The sequence below is a fragment of the Megascapheus bottae genome, chromosome 9 (genome assembly GCF_031878675.1).
Source record: "Megascapheus bottae isolate mThoBot1 chromosome 9, mThoBot2.hap1, whole genome shotgun sequence".
Classification (NCBI taxonomy): Eukaryota; Metazoa; Chordata; class Mammalia; order Rodentia; family Geomyidae; genus Megascapheus; species Megascapheus bottae.
The window spans coordinates 30,423,788-30,440,240 of record NC_143517.1 but is presented as its reverse complement, the minus strand read 5'-3'; the positions used below and the strand labels follow the sequence as shown (position 1 = coordinate 30,440,240).

The following is a 16,453-nucleotide window of genomic DNA, read 5'->3' as shown; positions in this document are numbered from 1 at the left end:
AACATGCCGTGTCTACCACAGGCTGTTCTCCACAAGGTTAGGAGTAACGGAATCTCCTTTTTTTTGGCCAGTCTTAAGGCTTGAACTCAAAGCCTGGGGGGCTCTCCCTGAGCTTTTGTGTGTAAAGCTAACACTCTACCATTTGAGCCATAGCTTCACTTCTGACATTTTGTTGTTGTTTGGTTATTTAGAGATAGGAATCTCAGACTTTGAGGTCTGGGCTGGCTTTGAGTCTGGATCCTCAGATCTCAGCCTCCTGAGTAGAATTATATGTGGGAGCCACTGATGCTAAGCTAGTATCTCATTTGTATTGTATTTGAAATACCATATATCACAAGTTTTGGATAATTCTACTTTTTTTTTTCAGACAAAGGGAAGAAAAATTCCAGTGGAGAGGTTAGGAGAAAAACAGGACTTTGCTCTAAGTTATGGAGAGCACTCTATTAAAAATCTAAAACCTTCGTGTCCTTTGACAAAGCAATTTCTTTCAGGGGATACTTTCATCCTGAAAAAAAATTACAATTAGCACAATGCAACAAACTTAACTCTGTGTTTAGTGATATTTGGGTTGCATCATTACCTAAAACAGCAAAGAAATGAAGCAACCTAAATTAGGTGAGGTGATGTATACCTATAACCCCAGCATGCAGGAGGCTGAGGTGCAGGATCGTGAGTCCAATGTCAATTTTGAGAACTTATCTCAGAAATAATGTCTAACTATCCAGGAGGCTGAAGTCTGAGTATCAAAGTCTGAAGAAAGCCCAGAAAGGAAAGTCCCAAAGACTCTTATCTACCAATTAACCACTGAAAAAGCCAGGAGTGGCACTGTGGTTCAAGTGGTTGTGTGCAACCCTTGAGCAAAAGAATTCAGCGACAGTGTACAGGCCCTGAGTGCAAGAGCTAGTATTGGCACAGAAAAAGGGAAAGAAAAATGAAAAGAGAGAAAGAAAGAAAAAAGAAAAGAGAGAAACTAATAAAGAAAAAAGCTACACACCAAAAGGCTTATAACCATAACCCTAACTACTCAGGAGGGTGAGATCTAGATCGTGTTCAAAACCAGCTGGGGAAAAAAAGTCTTAAGAGACTTTGTCTCCAAAATAATCAGAAAAAGCCCAATCTGGAGACTAATTCCTGTGGTAGAGTGCCAACCATGAGTAAGAAAGAGCCAAGCAAGAGTGTGAAGCCTTGAGTTTAAATCCCATTCCTAGCAGGAGAAAACAAGAGAAAACAAACTAAAAAACAATGAAAAGTGAAATAAAACAAAAAATTCAAAGGATGAAAGGGAATGAATAAATTATGAAATACTCAACACAATAACATAATGGTACATATTAGATTCATTATATAAGCCAGAGTTTTATGCCTTATGTGGAAAACTTACAATAGATTCATCAATCCATGAAACATGACCCTAGTTCTTTTTTTTTTTTTGTCAGTTATGGGACTTGAACTCAGGGACTAAGTACTGTCCCTTAGCACTTTTGCTCAAGGTTAGTGCTCTACCACTTTGAGCACTACTTCTGGTGAACTCCACTTCTGGTTTTCTGGTGGTTAATTGGAGATGAGAGTCTCATGGACTTTCCAGCCCATTCTGGCTTCAAAACATGATCCTCAGTCCTCAGTCTCCTAAGGAGCTAGGATTACAAACATAAGCCACCAGTGCCCAGTGATCACAGTTCCTAAAGAAGCAATAAAGCCAACTATATATTTCTATTTGTACTTATATATAAAACATCTGTGTCTCTATATAGACACACATACTTACATTTGAAACTTTTTCATATAGAAAGAAATTGGGCCAATATATATTACACTTGGGTTACCACTGGGCTTTGACATGTGAGTCCTTAATCTACTTCCTTATTTCTAATATTATCTATTTTAGCATCCAGTCAAGTTGTTGTGAGAGTTAACTGATTAAAATATGTAAAGTAACCATAAAGGTAGTGGCTTATAGTATCAAATAAATATTAATAAAAAGGTTAAAAAAATACATCTTTTCAAAACTGCTTCTTTTCAATTAAAGAAAATTAAGGCAATAGATATCTGGGTAATAGATATCTGGATCTGTACCAGGGTAGACTTTAGTCTCCATTCTAAAAATGAAGGGTATTGAAACAGCCTGAAATCTTGTTTAAACTGAGCAATTGTTGGGGAAGGGCTACTACAGGTTACGAGATCAATTGCTCCCCCTGGTGGATGATTGATGGCTGGACAGAAAATTGACAAGAGCATGCCCATTTTGGCCTTGCTTACTGTCTTACTCTTCTACATTCATCCTCTTAATAGCTACAGTCCTTAGCCAGTAATTTTGCTGACTTCATTTGGTCTTAGCAACCCAACAGCAACTAACTAAGCCAGAGTTTTCTCTTCTCTGCTGGCTTTGATTGGGTGCAGACATGTTCACACAGAAAGCATTTCCACAGGTCTGAGCTGAGGCATGACCAGCTTCCTGCATCATTTGTGCCCACTTACAGAAAAGACTTCGCACTGGAACACACAAAGAAAATAAGCAACCATTTCTGTGCACATAAATAGAGGGACCAAGAGTGAACAAATGCAGCCATACTCAGTGTATATGACACTGAGAATGAACTATACAACTTGTGGGTGGGATGTGAGCGAAATACTGGAAATGGGAGCTGGTGGAAATATAGTCTTTGCCTGACTTATGTAACTGTAATTTCTCCACTGTTGGCATCTCCAAATAAAAAATTGAAAAGAAAAAAAAGAAATCTGAGAAGTAATGTTTCCCCACTAGCTATTTTTTCTTTTTTATCTTATACTTAAGGTCTGGACTGTACAGCTATCCATGAAGGTTGTGCTTTCCTCCTAGCCTATGCTCCAACCACATCTGAGGTGAGTTATTATCTCCAAACTTAAAATCTTTCCTGCTAGGTGAGAGTCACTTGCCCAAGCTGTCAGAGTTCCTCTGGTTAAACACCCAGGTTTCAGTAAAAGCCATTGCTTGATTATTTTTGCAGACATATGTGCTTGTTTCTGGGGAGCAAAAACTCATAGTCAGCAAAAAGTCATCTTGATTCCCAGGTAGGATGAAGACATGCCAGGGTGCCAACGACTTCCCCAGTTTTAGCACTCAGAGTTCTAAGTTGATGTCTCCTGAACACCCAGCATGGTCTGTCCTGTACATGCTGTTTAATAATCACTTTCATTAGCCTTTATAAGTGAAACTTTTAATAGTTCTTCAGTGTGTGGCCCTTAACTTCTACTTCCAAATAATCTTAAGTGCTTAACCTAACACTCCTCATTTTAGTAATCCATAGAGGTTATCACTTCCATAAGTCCCTATTGAAACCCCAATCTCTGGATGCCCAAGTTGATTTTTTACGATAATGCTGTAGTATCTGCCTCCTCCCATGTGCTTTAAAACATGTCAATATAATGAAACTCAGTGTAAATGTTCTGCCATGTAACCTAGGGAGTCATGACAACAAAGATGTTTGTTTAAGACCAGTGCAGATGTATTATTTTCCAAATATTCTTATTTCTTATTTGTTTGGTGCCAGTCCTGAGGATTGAACTCAAGACTTGAATGCTATCCCTGAGCTGCTTTTTTGCTGAAAGCTAGCAGATAGCATTTGAGCTACTTCTCTACTTTTGTCTGTTTTGGTAGTTCAGTGGAGACAAGAATCTCATGTTGTTTGATAGGGAAGGGTGGAAAACAAGATGAGGGGAGAGGGAGCGGGGAGGGAAATGGGGGTAAAAACATGAGAAGGGGTAGCAATGATTGTTAAGAAATGTACCTTCTATCTGGTGAATATAATATAACCCTTCTATTAATTACAATAAAAATTTTAAAGAAGAAACACTTAAAAAAAAAAAGAAGAATCTCACAAACTTTCCTTCCTGGGCTGGCTTTGAACTACAATCCACAGATTGTAGCTAAGATGACAGGCGTAAACCTCCATGCCTAGCTTACTGTCCAAATATTCTTAAACATGAGGGGTTTAATCAACAACTGCTGAAGCTGCAGATAGGCACATCTACCATATTAAGTATGTCAGATTATATTCTTCAATCAGGTTCAGAAATTTTATAGCCCGAGAGGTAGGATAATTTGAATGCATGAGAGGCTAATTTCAAAAAAAGATAATAGTTAAAATGCTCTGGGGGGAAGTGGGTAGGAAGGAGAGAGAGAAATAATCCAGGACTATATTAAACATCTTCATTAAAATGCTGTTGGATTCATTCCTTTGTTTCCTAACACTGTGTGTAATTATAGTATACAAAACTTTCAGATCTTCCTGCCATTAGGTATTTAAAAATATCTGTTCCAGATTTTCAAAATAAGTTTCTCATGTACAATAATGATATCATATAAAATGTGTCATGCTAAAGATTATATTTGTTACATCAGTTTAAATTTAGTCTGCCTCTCTTAGGGTTGACTTAGTCATTGCTATAATATTGTTATGGGTATTTTCAAATAGGACAGGAATTAATTTTACTTGATACACATTTCTGAGTTCTAGATAGATAATGTACTTTGCTAAAAAAAAATTCTGAAAAGAAAATGTTAAAAATGGTTCCAGAGTTGTAGGACATCTTCCAATCTGTACATCTTTTGTTGTAGACACAAATTATTTAATAAAGTAGAGAACATTCAGCTGTTTCTATAGGTCACAAATCACCTCAGGACAATGTGGTAGAACAAAACATAAATTGGGATGGGTGGTAACATTTGCTTATCGCCACAGTATCCAGGAGGCAAAGAAAAGAGAAAGGGTTTTGCGTTTAAGGCCTTTCTATATAGCTTGATCCTACCTCAAAATCATGTAATCAATTAGTGAGATATTGGAATTATAGCTCAATGTTAGAAAACTTGCCTAGCAAGCAAAAGGCTCTACATTTAATCCTTAGCATCCTAATAAATAAGATAAACGAAAACAAAAACAAAATAATCCACAAACAAGAGCAACAAAAAACACCCATGGATAGATTCAACAGTCCTGGGTTTTTTTTGGGGGGGGGTTGGGCGGTCATGGTGCTTGAACTCTGGCCTGGGTGCTGTCCCTGAGCTCTTCAGCTCAAGGCTGCTGCCCTACCCTTGAGCCAAAGACCCACTTCCCATTTCCTATGATTAATTGGAGATAAGAAACTCTCAGCTGTGTATTGTCTGGGTTGGCTTTGAGCCTTGATCCTCAGATCTCAGCCACCTGAGTAGCTAGGATTACAGGCATGAGCCAGTGCGCTTGGCTAGTCCTGGGGTTTTAATACAGTGAAGCTAGCTACCCAATTTCTAGTAGGGAGACAACTCTAACCATTTGGATAATTGTCAAAAGCAGCTCGGGAGAGTATTTGATGGTGTGTGTGTGTGTGTGTGTGTGTGTGTGTGTGTGTGTGTGTGTGTGTGTAGTTCCTAGAGCTTGATCTCAGGGCCTGTGTACAATCCCTGACCTTTCATACTCAAGGCTAGTGCTCTACCACTTGAGCCATAACCCCACTTCCAGCTCTTTGGACGTTAATTGGAGGTAAGTCTCACAGACTTTTCTGCTTACACTGGTTTCAAACCATAATCCTTAGATCTCAACCTCCTGAGTAGCTAGGACTGTAGCCCTGAGCCATTGGTACAGGACTCAGAGGAATCCTGACAAGGCTTTTAAATCAGCTGCATATCAGAATAATTTGACCACTTGCTGAAAAGTATATAGGCCTATATCAGAAGGAGAAAACCCACAGACATATATGGTTTTCTTATGAACTTCTTATGGCAAGATTATAAACTTTCTCAACTAATGGGCCTGGAGTAGAACCTTTTTCAACTGTCCTATATTTGTGACTTCAGAATTTCATTAATTCATTGAGTTTCTATTTCTCTAAGTTAAAAATGGAGATCAGACCTTCTTTGTAGTATTCTCATGTAAACATGCTAGTAGGAAATTTAGATTAGAGTATGTCTGGGTATTTGCTATATAATCTAGAAATAGGAAACTTGAAAGACAACAGTGAATGTTAGAATCTGTGGCTAATTGGAGAATGCAAAACCTGATTACATGTGCCTTGTAAGAAAATAGTTTCTGAAACATTGAGTAGTTAAGTTCGGAATGGTGGCACATATCTATAATTCTGGCTACTTGAAAAGTGTAGGCAGTAAGATGTTGTAAGGCTACCCTGGAAAAATTAGGAAAACTTTTTCATTGTATTTTATTGTCAGGGTAATGAATAGAGGGGCTCCAGTTACATTTGTCAGGTAGTGCGTGCATTACTTCTCAAACATTGATACCCCTAAATTAGGAAAACTTTATGTAAAAACAACATCAACGCACAAAGGCTTTGTGCATGGCTTAAGTGATAGAGCAGTAGAACGCCAGGTTTTGGATTTATTTTTCAAATGTTAAGTTCTGCAGGAACATAATCTCTTGTTCTATATAAGATTGTTGAACACAGGATTCTATAATAATAAATACCCAGTTACCATTATCCTAGTGGGTACAGAAAGAGAAACTGAAAGATGTTTATTTGGAATGTATACCCAGTAAGGAAAGTAAAGGAAATGATGTCCATTAGTAGCCATGCTTCCAAAATCACCTTCCCAATTCCAACTGTGTGCTCACATTCTACCTGTGGCTTCCTATCTATATTCTTGTTGAATGTTTCATTCTGTAAATTTTTTATTGTTATTCTAAAGATGATGTACAGAAGGTTACAGTTACCTAATCGAGTATGAATTCACTTGGTTTTGGATAAGGTCACCCCTTCCCTGGCTTTCTCCCAATTTTTTCCTGCCATCCCCATCCACAAGTTATATAGTTCATTTGCAATAACTGTCTTTTATTCTTATGTGTATTTTTAATAGCACTAATGACTAGAACTATGTGGAATTTAAAATAGTTTCTGATGAAGTAATATCATGCTTAATGAATGCTGAGCTTCTTTGCTGGCCTGAGATTTTATGATTAGGAAACTAAAGCATTGAGCTCTTCACATAAAGGGAGCAGTTGACCATGTACCTCCCTAGAATTTTTCCCAGTGACTTTTGGGACAAATTTCCCTTACATGAAATCTGTGTCCCAATCTACAGAGAACCTCACAACTTTATGACCTTCTTAACACTGAGCTGATGTTTGCTTATCATTTCCAATTTCAGTTCTGTTTGATCGGAGTCAAAATCAGAGTCAAATAATTTTATAAATTTTCCATTAGTCTTTATTTTAAATCATGACTCTTCAACCTGTTAAGAGCTGTTATAATATTTAAATTTGGACTTCTTTATTTCTTAGGCTGTTGGTAAGAATTGTGAAACATCAGAAAGGTTAAAGGAGATGATGTTAGCAGATGATCTTAGCAGAGCCCCCAGCATTTAGTAATATTCATCTTGTCTGTCATTTTGATGAACATTTCTACTTCAACACACATAGGACTCTTTTGTCCTTCAGCTCAGGAACCCTTAATGGCCTCATTAATTATCCATGCCAAACATTTTTGCAGGGGTCATTACTGCTTGCAAAGCCTCACGTATAGGCTGTTTTATACTACCTACCATAACATCTTTATAAATACCTGAAATCTTTTTTCCTTCCCCCAACTCCCCTTGAATTCTGGGCCTGGGTGCTGTTTCTGAGATTTTGTGCTGAAGGCTAGCATTTTACCACTTGAGCCACAGCTCTACTTCTAGCTTTTTGTGATTAATTGGAGGCAAGAGTCTCATGGACTTTCCTTCCCTGGCTGTCTTCGTACTGTGATCCTTGGGTCTCAGCATCCTGAGGAGTTACAGGTCTGGGCCACTGGTGCCAGCTGTCTTCATACTAATGTGAGAATATGGATGTGAGTTCACTAAATGTGAAGTTATTTAGACCTATAACTGATGAATATGTCTTCAGCCCTGTCAGGCTTTACATCAAGGATAACTTAGGGGTCACTGGCCAATTGCTTCCCGGAGCTTCCTTCATGCCCCTACTTACGTCATGTAGGTGAAAAAGGAGCTGAGGGGCTCCAGGGAGTGGTTCCGGAAGTAGTTGAACTCCTGGCACAGCTTTTTCCTCATCTCTGTGTCAATTTTGGAAACAGTCAGAGGGCTTGTTTGATTAGCTAAGAAATTGCCATAATCAGTAGTCTGGAGATGAATTTTCAGGTCTAAAATGACAAGAATTCCCCAAATCAGGTTAAAATTCACACATTTGTGCTAACTTTAAAGAAAATACATATTACCATGTTACACTTTTAGCATAAGGTCTATAGATTATTTAGACTTAGTATTTGATCTCTAATGCAATGAGAACCCTATGAAAATACAAATGTACACGTTTACAACGTTTCCAGTTATCTAAAAATAACCTGCTATTATTTCACAGCTAAAAATCAATAAATAAACACCTAGTCCAGAAATGGCTTTCCCTGAGACAATCTCACTCACTTGGGAAGAGCTGTTCAGGAAAATATTTGTTGAATGTCCCAACTTGATAGGAAAGAGGAGGGATTTTTGTTTGTTTGTATGTTTTTTTGGTCAGTCCTGGAACTTGAACTCTGGGTCTGGGTATTGTCCCTGAGCTCTTCAGCTCAAGGCTACTGCTCTACCCCTTGATCCACAGCACCACTTTCGATTTTCTAGTGGTTAACTGGAGATGAGATTCTCATGGGCTTTAGTGCCCAATCTGGCTTTGAACCGTAATCCTCAGATCTAAGCCTCAGTAGTTAGGATTACAGGCATGAGCCACTGTGCCTGGAGGGAAAGAAAAATTTTACTAGGAACAGCTAACATGGCAAATATGTCTGATAACATCAGCAACCATCATGGCTGGATTTAATGTCCTTTCAACGTAGATGAAGAGATTGAAGATCAGTAGGGTTAAATTGGGGGCTTATCTACAGCTTGAGCTTGGACTTGAACGTAAGAGGAGACTTCTGACCCTTGCAATTCAGCATTACTTCTACTAGACCCTATCAAGCAGCTTTTATAAATGTTAATGGTTTACCTAGGGAAAGATCTTTACCAGCAAAGTTATCAGACAAAGGCCTAATATCCAATATATACAAGGAGCTCAAGAAACTAACCCTTCTCAAACTTAATACAGCAATTACTAAATGGTCAGGGAACTAAGAAGAGACTTTCCAGAAAAAGAGCTAAGAATGGCAAAGAAACAATGAGGAAATGTTCATCATTCCTGGCCATAAAGGAAATACAAATCAAAAACACTCCAAGAAACCCTCTTATCTTTGTTAGCTTGGCTGACATTTTAAATTTGAACAACAGCAAATGCTGGTGGGGATGAGGGGAAGAAGGAACCCTACTACACTGCTGGTCCGAATGTAAACTAGTATAACCACTCTGGAAAGCAGTCTGGAGGCTCCTCAAAAAACTAAGCATAGACCTTCCCAACCAATCAGCCATACCACTCCTGGGCATCTACCCTGAGCATCATAACCCGGGATATGATAAGGACACCTGCTCAGCCATGTTTGTTGCTGCATTTTCCATAATAGCCAAGATATGGAAACAACCCAGATGCCCCACTATAGATGAGTAGATCCAAAAATATGGTACCTATATACAGTGGAATTTTACACAGTCATTAGAAAGGACAAAATAATGTTGTTTTCCAGGTACGGTGGCTTACTCCTGTAATCCTAGCTACTCAGGAGGCTGAGATCTGAGGAGTGTGGTTCAAAGCCAATATAGGCACTAAAGTCTCCAATTAACCACCAGAAAACCAGAAGTGACATTTTGGCTTAAGGGGTAAGGGGGAGCCTTGAGTTGAAGAGCTCAGGGACAATGCCCAGGCCCAGAGTTCAGTCCCCACAGCCAACAAAATAATAATAATAATAATAATAATAATAATGATAATAATAATAATAATGTCATTTACAGGGAAATGGATGGAAGTTGAACAAATCATGTTAAGTGAGGTAAGCCAAGATCAGAGAGACAAATAGTACATGTTCTCCCTGACATAGAGAAGTTAGACCTTGGGATATGACAAATTACACAGAACTCCAGATCCTCACATATAGTGAGAACAAAAGAGGATAATCTTAGGAGAAAATCACAAAGGTGCAATACTCAAGTGTCTCTTCAGATGTATATAAAATAATGCATAAAGGCTTCAGATGGAGCAAGAGATCAATCTGAAGGTGGTTATAATCTTAGTATAATGAAAATTACTTTCCTAATGGTGTTTTGTTTTGGGGTTTTTTGTTTTTTTTTTGCCAGTTCTGGGGCTTGAACTCAGGGCCTAAGCACTGTCCCTGGGCTTTCCTTAAGGCTGGAGCTCTACCACTTGAACCACAGCACCATTTCCGGCTTTTCTATGTATGTGGTACCAAGGAATTGAACCCAGGTTTTTGGGCATGATAGGCAAGCACTCTACCACTAGGCCAAACTCCCAGCCCCTTCTAATGGTGTACTTAAACCACCAAAATTAATAACAATTTCAAAGCACAACTCATGTGCTCTTCAGGGTGCTATTTGTGATCACAGTGAAAACACTCAACCAATTGGTGATTATGTTGGCAGTGGATAGTAGATTCATAGGACTCTTTTTTTTTTTATTATCATGGGACTTGAACTCTGTGCCTGGTCTTGTCCCTGAGCTCTTCTGCTCAAGGGTACTACCCTATTCCTTGAGCCACACCACCACTTACGGTTTTCTGGTGGTTAATTGGAGATAAGAGTCTCACGGACTTTAGTGCCGGGGATGGCTTTGAACCTCGATCCTCAGATCTCAGCCTTCTGAGTAGCTAGGATTACAGGTGTGAGCCACTGTACCCAGCTCATAAGATAAGAAAGAAGAAATCAAAGCAAGACCAGAAACAAATTATGCCTCTTGTGGGGGAGGGGAGTCAGGAGGAAAAAAGTGGGAGAGAATAGGGAGAGGATGACACTGTTCAAAAGGAAATGTATTCATTATCTGACTTCTGTAAAACTGTAACCTCTCTTTATATCACCTTCACAATAAAAGTTGAAAAGGAAAAAAAATAAAATAATGCATATAATGAAACAAGCTCCAAAGATATGGAAACAAAGGGCTTTTTCCTTAAGTTTTTCCCCCCATGTCTCTGTATTCTTTACCTAACATAATGTGTATTCACCTGTGCATTCTGGGGGAAGGTGAAGGGAGGGTACAGAGTCACAGGAAAACCAGTGAAAAAGTGCAACCGTGTAGTACACTGGCTGCACAGGCCATCCAGGAAAGTGAACTATGAGAGAGGGCAGGGAAGGAAGAGATGAGAATGAGGGAACAGATGATATTATGCTGATGTATGTAAAGACAATCTTGCTGTATATCACCTTTAAAACAATACAGAAATTCAGAAAAAAAGTTAATGGTTTGAGTTAAATTCCAGCCTTATTATCACTGCTTCCTGAACAAACCACATACTTTCTAAAATCCATACTCCTGCTAATCCAGACTCCTCCCTTACCTTTTCTACTTACCACAGTTAACATAGGCCTACTATAATGTATTCATACAAGGCTGAGTATAACATCAAAATAATAGTTTCCAGTGACAGTTCCTACTATAAATGGTGTAAGCTCACAGTCTTTTATCTAATCAATACTCATGGCAACCCTATGAAGTAGAAATTATTCTTATGGCTTTTTATAGTGGTGGTCAGAGAGGTTAATTACTTTATCAAACTCATGTAAGCCTAGGATTCAAAACTAGATTTATGTGATTTCAAAGTCACTTAAGACCTGCATTTTATCGTCATCTAATAAGCATCAGATTATCATTTGTTTGATAAGCCTTTAATTCTCCCATACAGAATTATTCAGTTTCACTGATCAGAATTTGCGACTACTTTAATAATAATTACCTGCTACAGGATATTTTACAGACTTGAGCATATTAATCAAATGGTATGTCATCTTAGTTATATCTGTAGCTCCTTGAACTATCCCTAACATAAAAATATATCTAAAAATAAACTGAAAATGTCTAGCACATCTATGGAGCCAATACAGCATCTTGGGGCTAGTTAGACTTTTCATCTAAACACTTGTTATGTATAGTCTGTTACAGGAAACTCAACAATATACTAGACATGAACTCTTCACCCTGAAGGGAACTCACAATCTGGTGGGGAGAAGGCACACAGAGACATGCCAATCCAACCATGTATTAACTTCAATGGTACGAAGAGTCATTGTATGGAACCAGAGAAAATGACACTCCACCAGGAAAGATGAAAGAGGCCTAGGAATGTTTCTTGAAGGAGGTTAAGTCATAGATGAGCCTAACGTTACTCTGTCAGAGTGGTAGGATGGTGTTCCATGCTGGGTGATGATGGCTCATTCTTGTAATCCAACTAATTAGGAGGCTTGAGATCAGAAGATCTTGGTTCCAGACAAGCCAGGCAGAAAAAATCCATGAGATTCCATGTCCAATTAACCAGTAAAATACTGGACTGAAAGCATGGCTCAAGTGGCAAGGGACAGGATGCTGGATGAGTGTAAGGCCCTTATTTTAAACTCTAGAACTGCGGAAACACAAATTAACAATTAAGAAAAAAGAATTGAAGCCAAAGAATCATATATGTTGTCATCAAGAAAGCACAGTGTCTTTCTGTTGAAGACAAGGAGACACTGGGATGTAAGAACTGCTTTCGGAGCTGGTGGCTGAGCTCCTGATGTCTGCTGGCGTTGAGATCAGTGACGCTCGTGAGTAGCTGAGGAAGGTGCAGAGACCTGGCATTCTTCCTAGGCATCTGAAGTGGATATTACATCAAACTGTGCTCTTTACTTGATACACAGTCAATTTTCTTAAAGTCTTACTTAATTAACTTGGTTTAAAACATTGACACTTTTATTCCTCATGTTTTGTTTTGGCTTTTATTTTGGCAGTTCAGTGTTTTTTTTTCTATTTTTAATGTCATTTGACAGTTTTTAGCAAGGACGGATATTTCCCAACAGAAGTGACACAAAATGCTATTTTTTTTCAAAACCAGGGTATTTTGCTCCAGGACATATGTTTCTTTTAAGTTAAATAACTTTCTACTCTTTTAGCTGCCAGTAATATCCTGAAATTAAACATCTCAAGCATTCTCACCCTGGAGGATCTTGGAACCATGCAGTTACTCAGCCAGCAAATGGAACAGAAACTCCCTCCCATCCCTCCCCAGCACCAGAAGATACAAGCAACACTTGAGGGCAAGTTGTAGGAAAATCTTAGAGTCTGAAAGTTTGCTCTTACAGGAGGATAGACTACTTATAATAACAACTGGGCTTATAGCTCTGAAGTTTGCATAATGGGTTCACTTAATTTTTTTCTCTCCTACATTTCCTAAATGCTTATCCAAATAGTTATGTCAGTCATAAGACTTTGAGATCAAATAAGTTTTGGAGAAACCAATTCTTTTTTTCATACATTTTTATTGTAATTAATAGAAGGGTTACATTATATTCATCAGATAGAAGGTGCATTACTTCACAAATATTGATACCCTTTCTCATGTGAGAAACCAATTCTTTACCATAAATGCAAACATTCACGTAGGTGACTTGTTTGAAAAGAGCATGGTCAGAACTTCTCTAGCCAGGGTGGTTCACATCAAGTACTTGGGAGAATTAAATTTATTTTATTGTTTTATCTAGAAAAGTAATGTGACAAATGGTGTGTTTTCTTTTCTTCAGTGAGGGAGTAAGCCTGGATCTGGTAGCTCACATCTGTAATCCTAGCTACTTAGGAGACTGAGATCTGAGGATGCTAGTCAAAGCCAGCCAGGGCAGGGAATATGTGAAATTCTTGTCTTCGATTAATCACACACACACACACACACACACACACACACGCACACACACACACACACACACACACAAAGGCAGAAGTGGAGCTGTGTCTCAAGTGGTAAGAGAGCTAACCTTCAATTAAAAAAAAAGCTCAGGGACAACACCCAGGTCATGAGTTCAAGCCCCAGGACTAGCACAAAAAAAAAAAAAAGGAAAAAACAAGAAAAGAAAGAAAGGAAAAAGGAAGGAAGGGAAAAGAAAAAGGAAAAAGTAGAATGTCCTTCAAATTCTGAGAACCACATAATAAAGCAATTAAATAGATCCTAAACAGCAATAGAATAAAAAAATCTACAATACTACTCTTTTTTTTTTTTTGCCAGTTATGGGGCTTGAACTCAGGGCTTGGGCACTGTCCTAGGGCTTTCTCAAGATATTGAACCCAGGTCTTTGTGCATGTTAGGCAAGTACCCTACCACTATGCAACACTCCCAGCCCTATTCTTACTTTCTTTTCTTTTTTTTCTTGCCAGTTGTGGGACTTAACTCTGGGCCTGGGTGTTGTCCCTGAGCTCTTCAGTTCAAAGTTACTGCCCTACCCCTTGAGCCACAGTGCCATTTCGGTTTCCTGGTGATTAATTGGAGCTAAGAGTCTCACAGAATTTAGTGCCCAGGCTGGCTTTGAACCTCAGTCCTCAGATCTCAGCCTCCTGAGTAGCTAGGATTATAGGCATAAGCCACTGTGCCTGGATCCATGATACTCTTCTAACACATATTAAAGTATATCCCACAGCACAGCTATGTTTTGTGTGTGTGTGTGTGTGTCCAGATTGTGTAACCCAGCATTTTCCAAGGGTTGAGTCACTGAGTGAAGGGCTGACCTGAGATCATGTGGCTAGTGGCTAAAGGACAGGGAACTAGGACTTCTTGATCACCTTCTATTAAATCATTGGCAGATCATTTTCAGAAATTCTTCTTTCCCCATAGCTTCCCGCTTAGACTTGTCTACAAACAAAAAATGCCAGCCTTCACTCACGCCTGTAACCCTAGCAACTCAAGAGAACCACAATTCAAAGCCAGCATGAGCAGGAAGCTCCATGAGACTCTTATCTTCAATTAATCTCCAAAAACAAGAGCTGTAGTGGAAGTAGTTTGCTCAGACTGTTTATGTAATTTTTTTCTTGAGAAGCGCCTTTCCAGTTTAATCTTTCTATAAAGCCTGTTTCATTCTTATACAGTGTTAACGTAGCTTGGAGCCACTTGAAGCTTTAGGCACACCAAAATCGGCTTTCATGGGATTTGTAGAATGTTTTACCAGGGTCAAAATGGTTTTAATGTGTATTGCCTCTTAACTCTCACAAATCATCCCCACTTTACAGCTGAAGAAACTGTGACTCAGTGAAGATATTTGTTGCAGGTATTTGGCTAAGGACTCTGATCCTCATTCCATGTTAGTTTCAGCACTCCCTTGAAACTTGATAAACAGACCTTCAGGACACTGTAATATTTGTTTCTTCAGCATTGACTCCAGCCCAATGTTGCCTCTGAGCTAATTACTCTACACCTAACAACTTTTGCCCTTTCCTCTGTGATCCATTGGTTCTCCTGCACATTTAGAATATCTTACTCCTCACAGCTCCTCCCCAGATTCCACAGCAGTGACCTTTTCACAGCCATTGTTATTCAAGGTTTGTCTTGCTTTGAACCACATCTGTATTTTACTTTTAGTGTTTTTGGCTCTTCCAGACATGATTTTACTATATAACCCTAGCTGGCTATGCATCCTAAACTAGTCTTAAATTCAAGATCCTCTGCCTCAGGCTCTCGAATGCTGAGATTAGAGGCACGTGCCTGACTTTCTCATTTTCATGCATCTCCCAGAATGAATATTGCTAATACTGAGGTCTCTGAAGGAGAATGTAATCAATGAGCCATATGCCCAGCACCACTGCCCTAAACCATGAAATGGGAAGAAATGGATTCAGGAACTCTGAAGTCTAGCATAGAGCTAAATCTAATTTGGGTTGTAAATTCACTGCAATTCGGAGGCAAATCTAGGAAAACATAGGAGTTACACTTCAGAAAACATCTTTAGGGCTGAAGATGTGGCTTAGTGGTTGAATGCTTGCCTAGCATTCAAGAATTCCTGGGTTCAATTCCTCAGTACTGCATATGCAGAAAAAGCCATAAGAGGTGCTGTGGCTCAAGTGATAGAGTGCTAGCCTTGAGTAAAAGAAGCAGGGACAGTGCCCAGGCCCGAAGAAGACTGGTCCCAGCCCTGGGACTGGCAAAGAAAGAAAAGAAAGGAAGGAAGGAAGGAAGGGAGGGAGGGAGGGAGGGAGGGAAGGAGGGAGGGAGGGAGGAAGGAAAACATCTTCATATTTTTTTAATTTTAATTACTTTTTATTGAAAACTGCACTGAACACTAAATGTCCACCTTTACAATAAACAAATACAGTAATAGTAACTCACACTAAAATAAAACATACTTCTGATAGCCATTTTTTTCTGTTTGGGACAGTTTTAAAGCTTTTCTTTTGTCACAAAAACAGGAATGTACCTATACAAAGGCTCAAAATAGGCCATCTTTTTTAAACAAAAAGGCAATGATTCACAAAAGACTATGAATAGAACATGTAACTAGTTGATACAAATCTAATAAGATTTGTTAAAATCAGTCACATCTAATAACGCATCTGACGTGTACTTGTATAAAGTATCATGTAAAGAAAAGAATTTATCAATGTCTAAAAAAGTGGGTTTGTTCATA

At 38.8% G+C, this 16,453-nt stretch overlaps 1 protein-coding gene across 1 annotated transcript in view; it reads right to left on the bottom strand.

The window, feature by feature from the left end:
- Positions 1 to 16,453, bottom strand: part of Atp6v0d2 (ATPase H+ transporting V0 subunit d2) — a 42,228-nt gene that overhangs the window by 18,706 nt on the left and 7,069 nt on the right. The window contains exon 2 of the mRNA XM_090338694.1: positions 7,923 to 8,094. Coding sequence (XP_090194820.1) covers positions 7,923 to 8,094 — 172 coding nt within the window. The remainder of the gene's footprint in view (positions 1 to 7,922; positions 8,095 to 16,453) is intronic.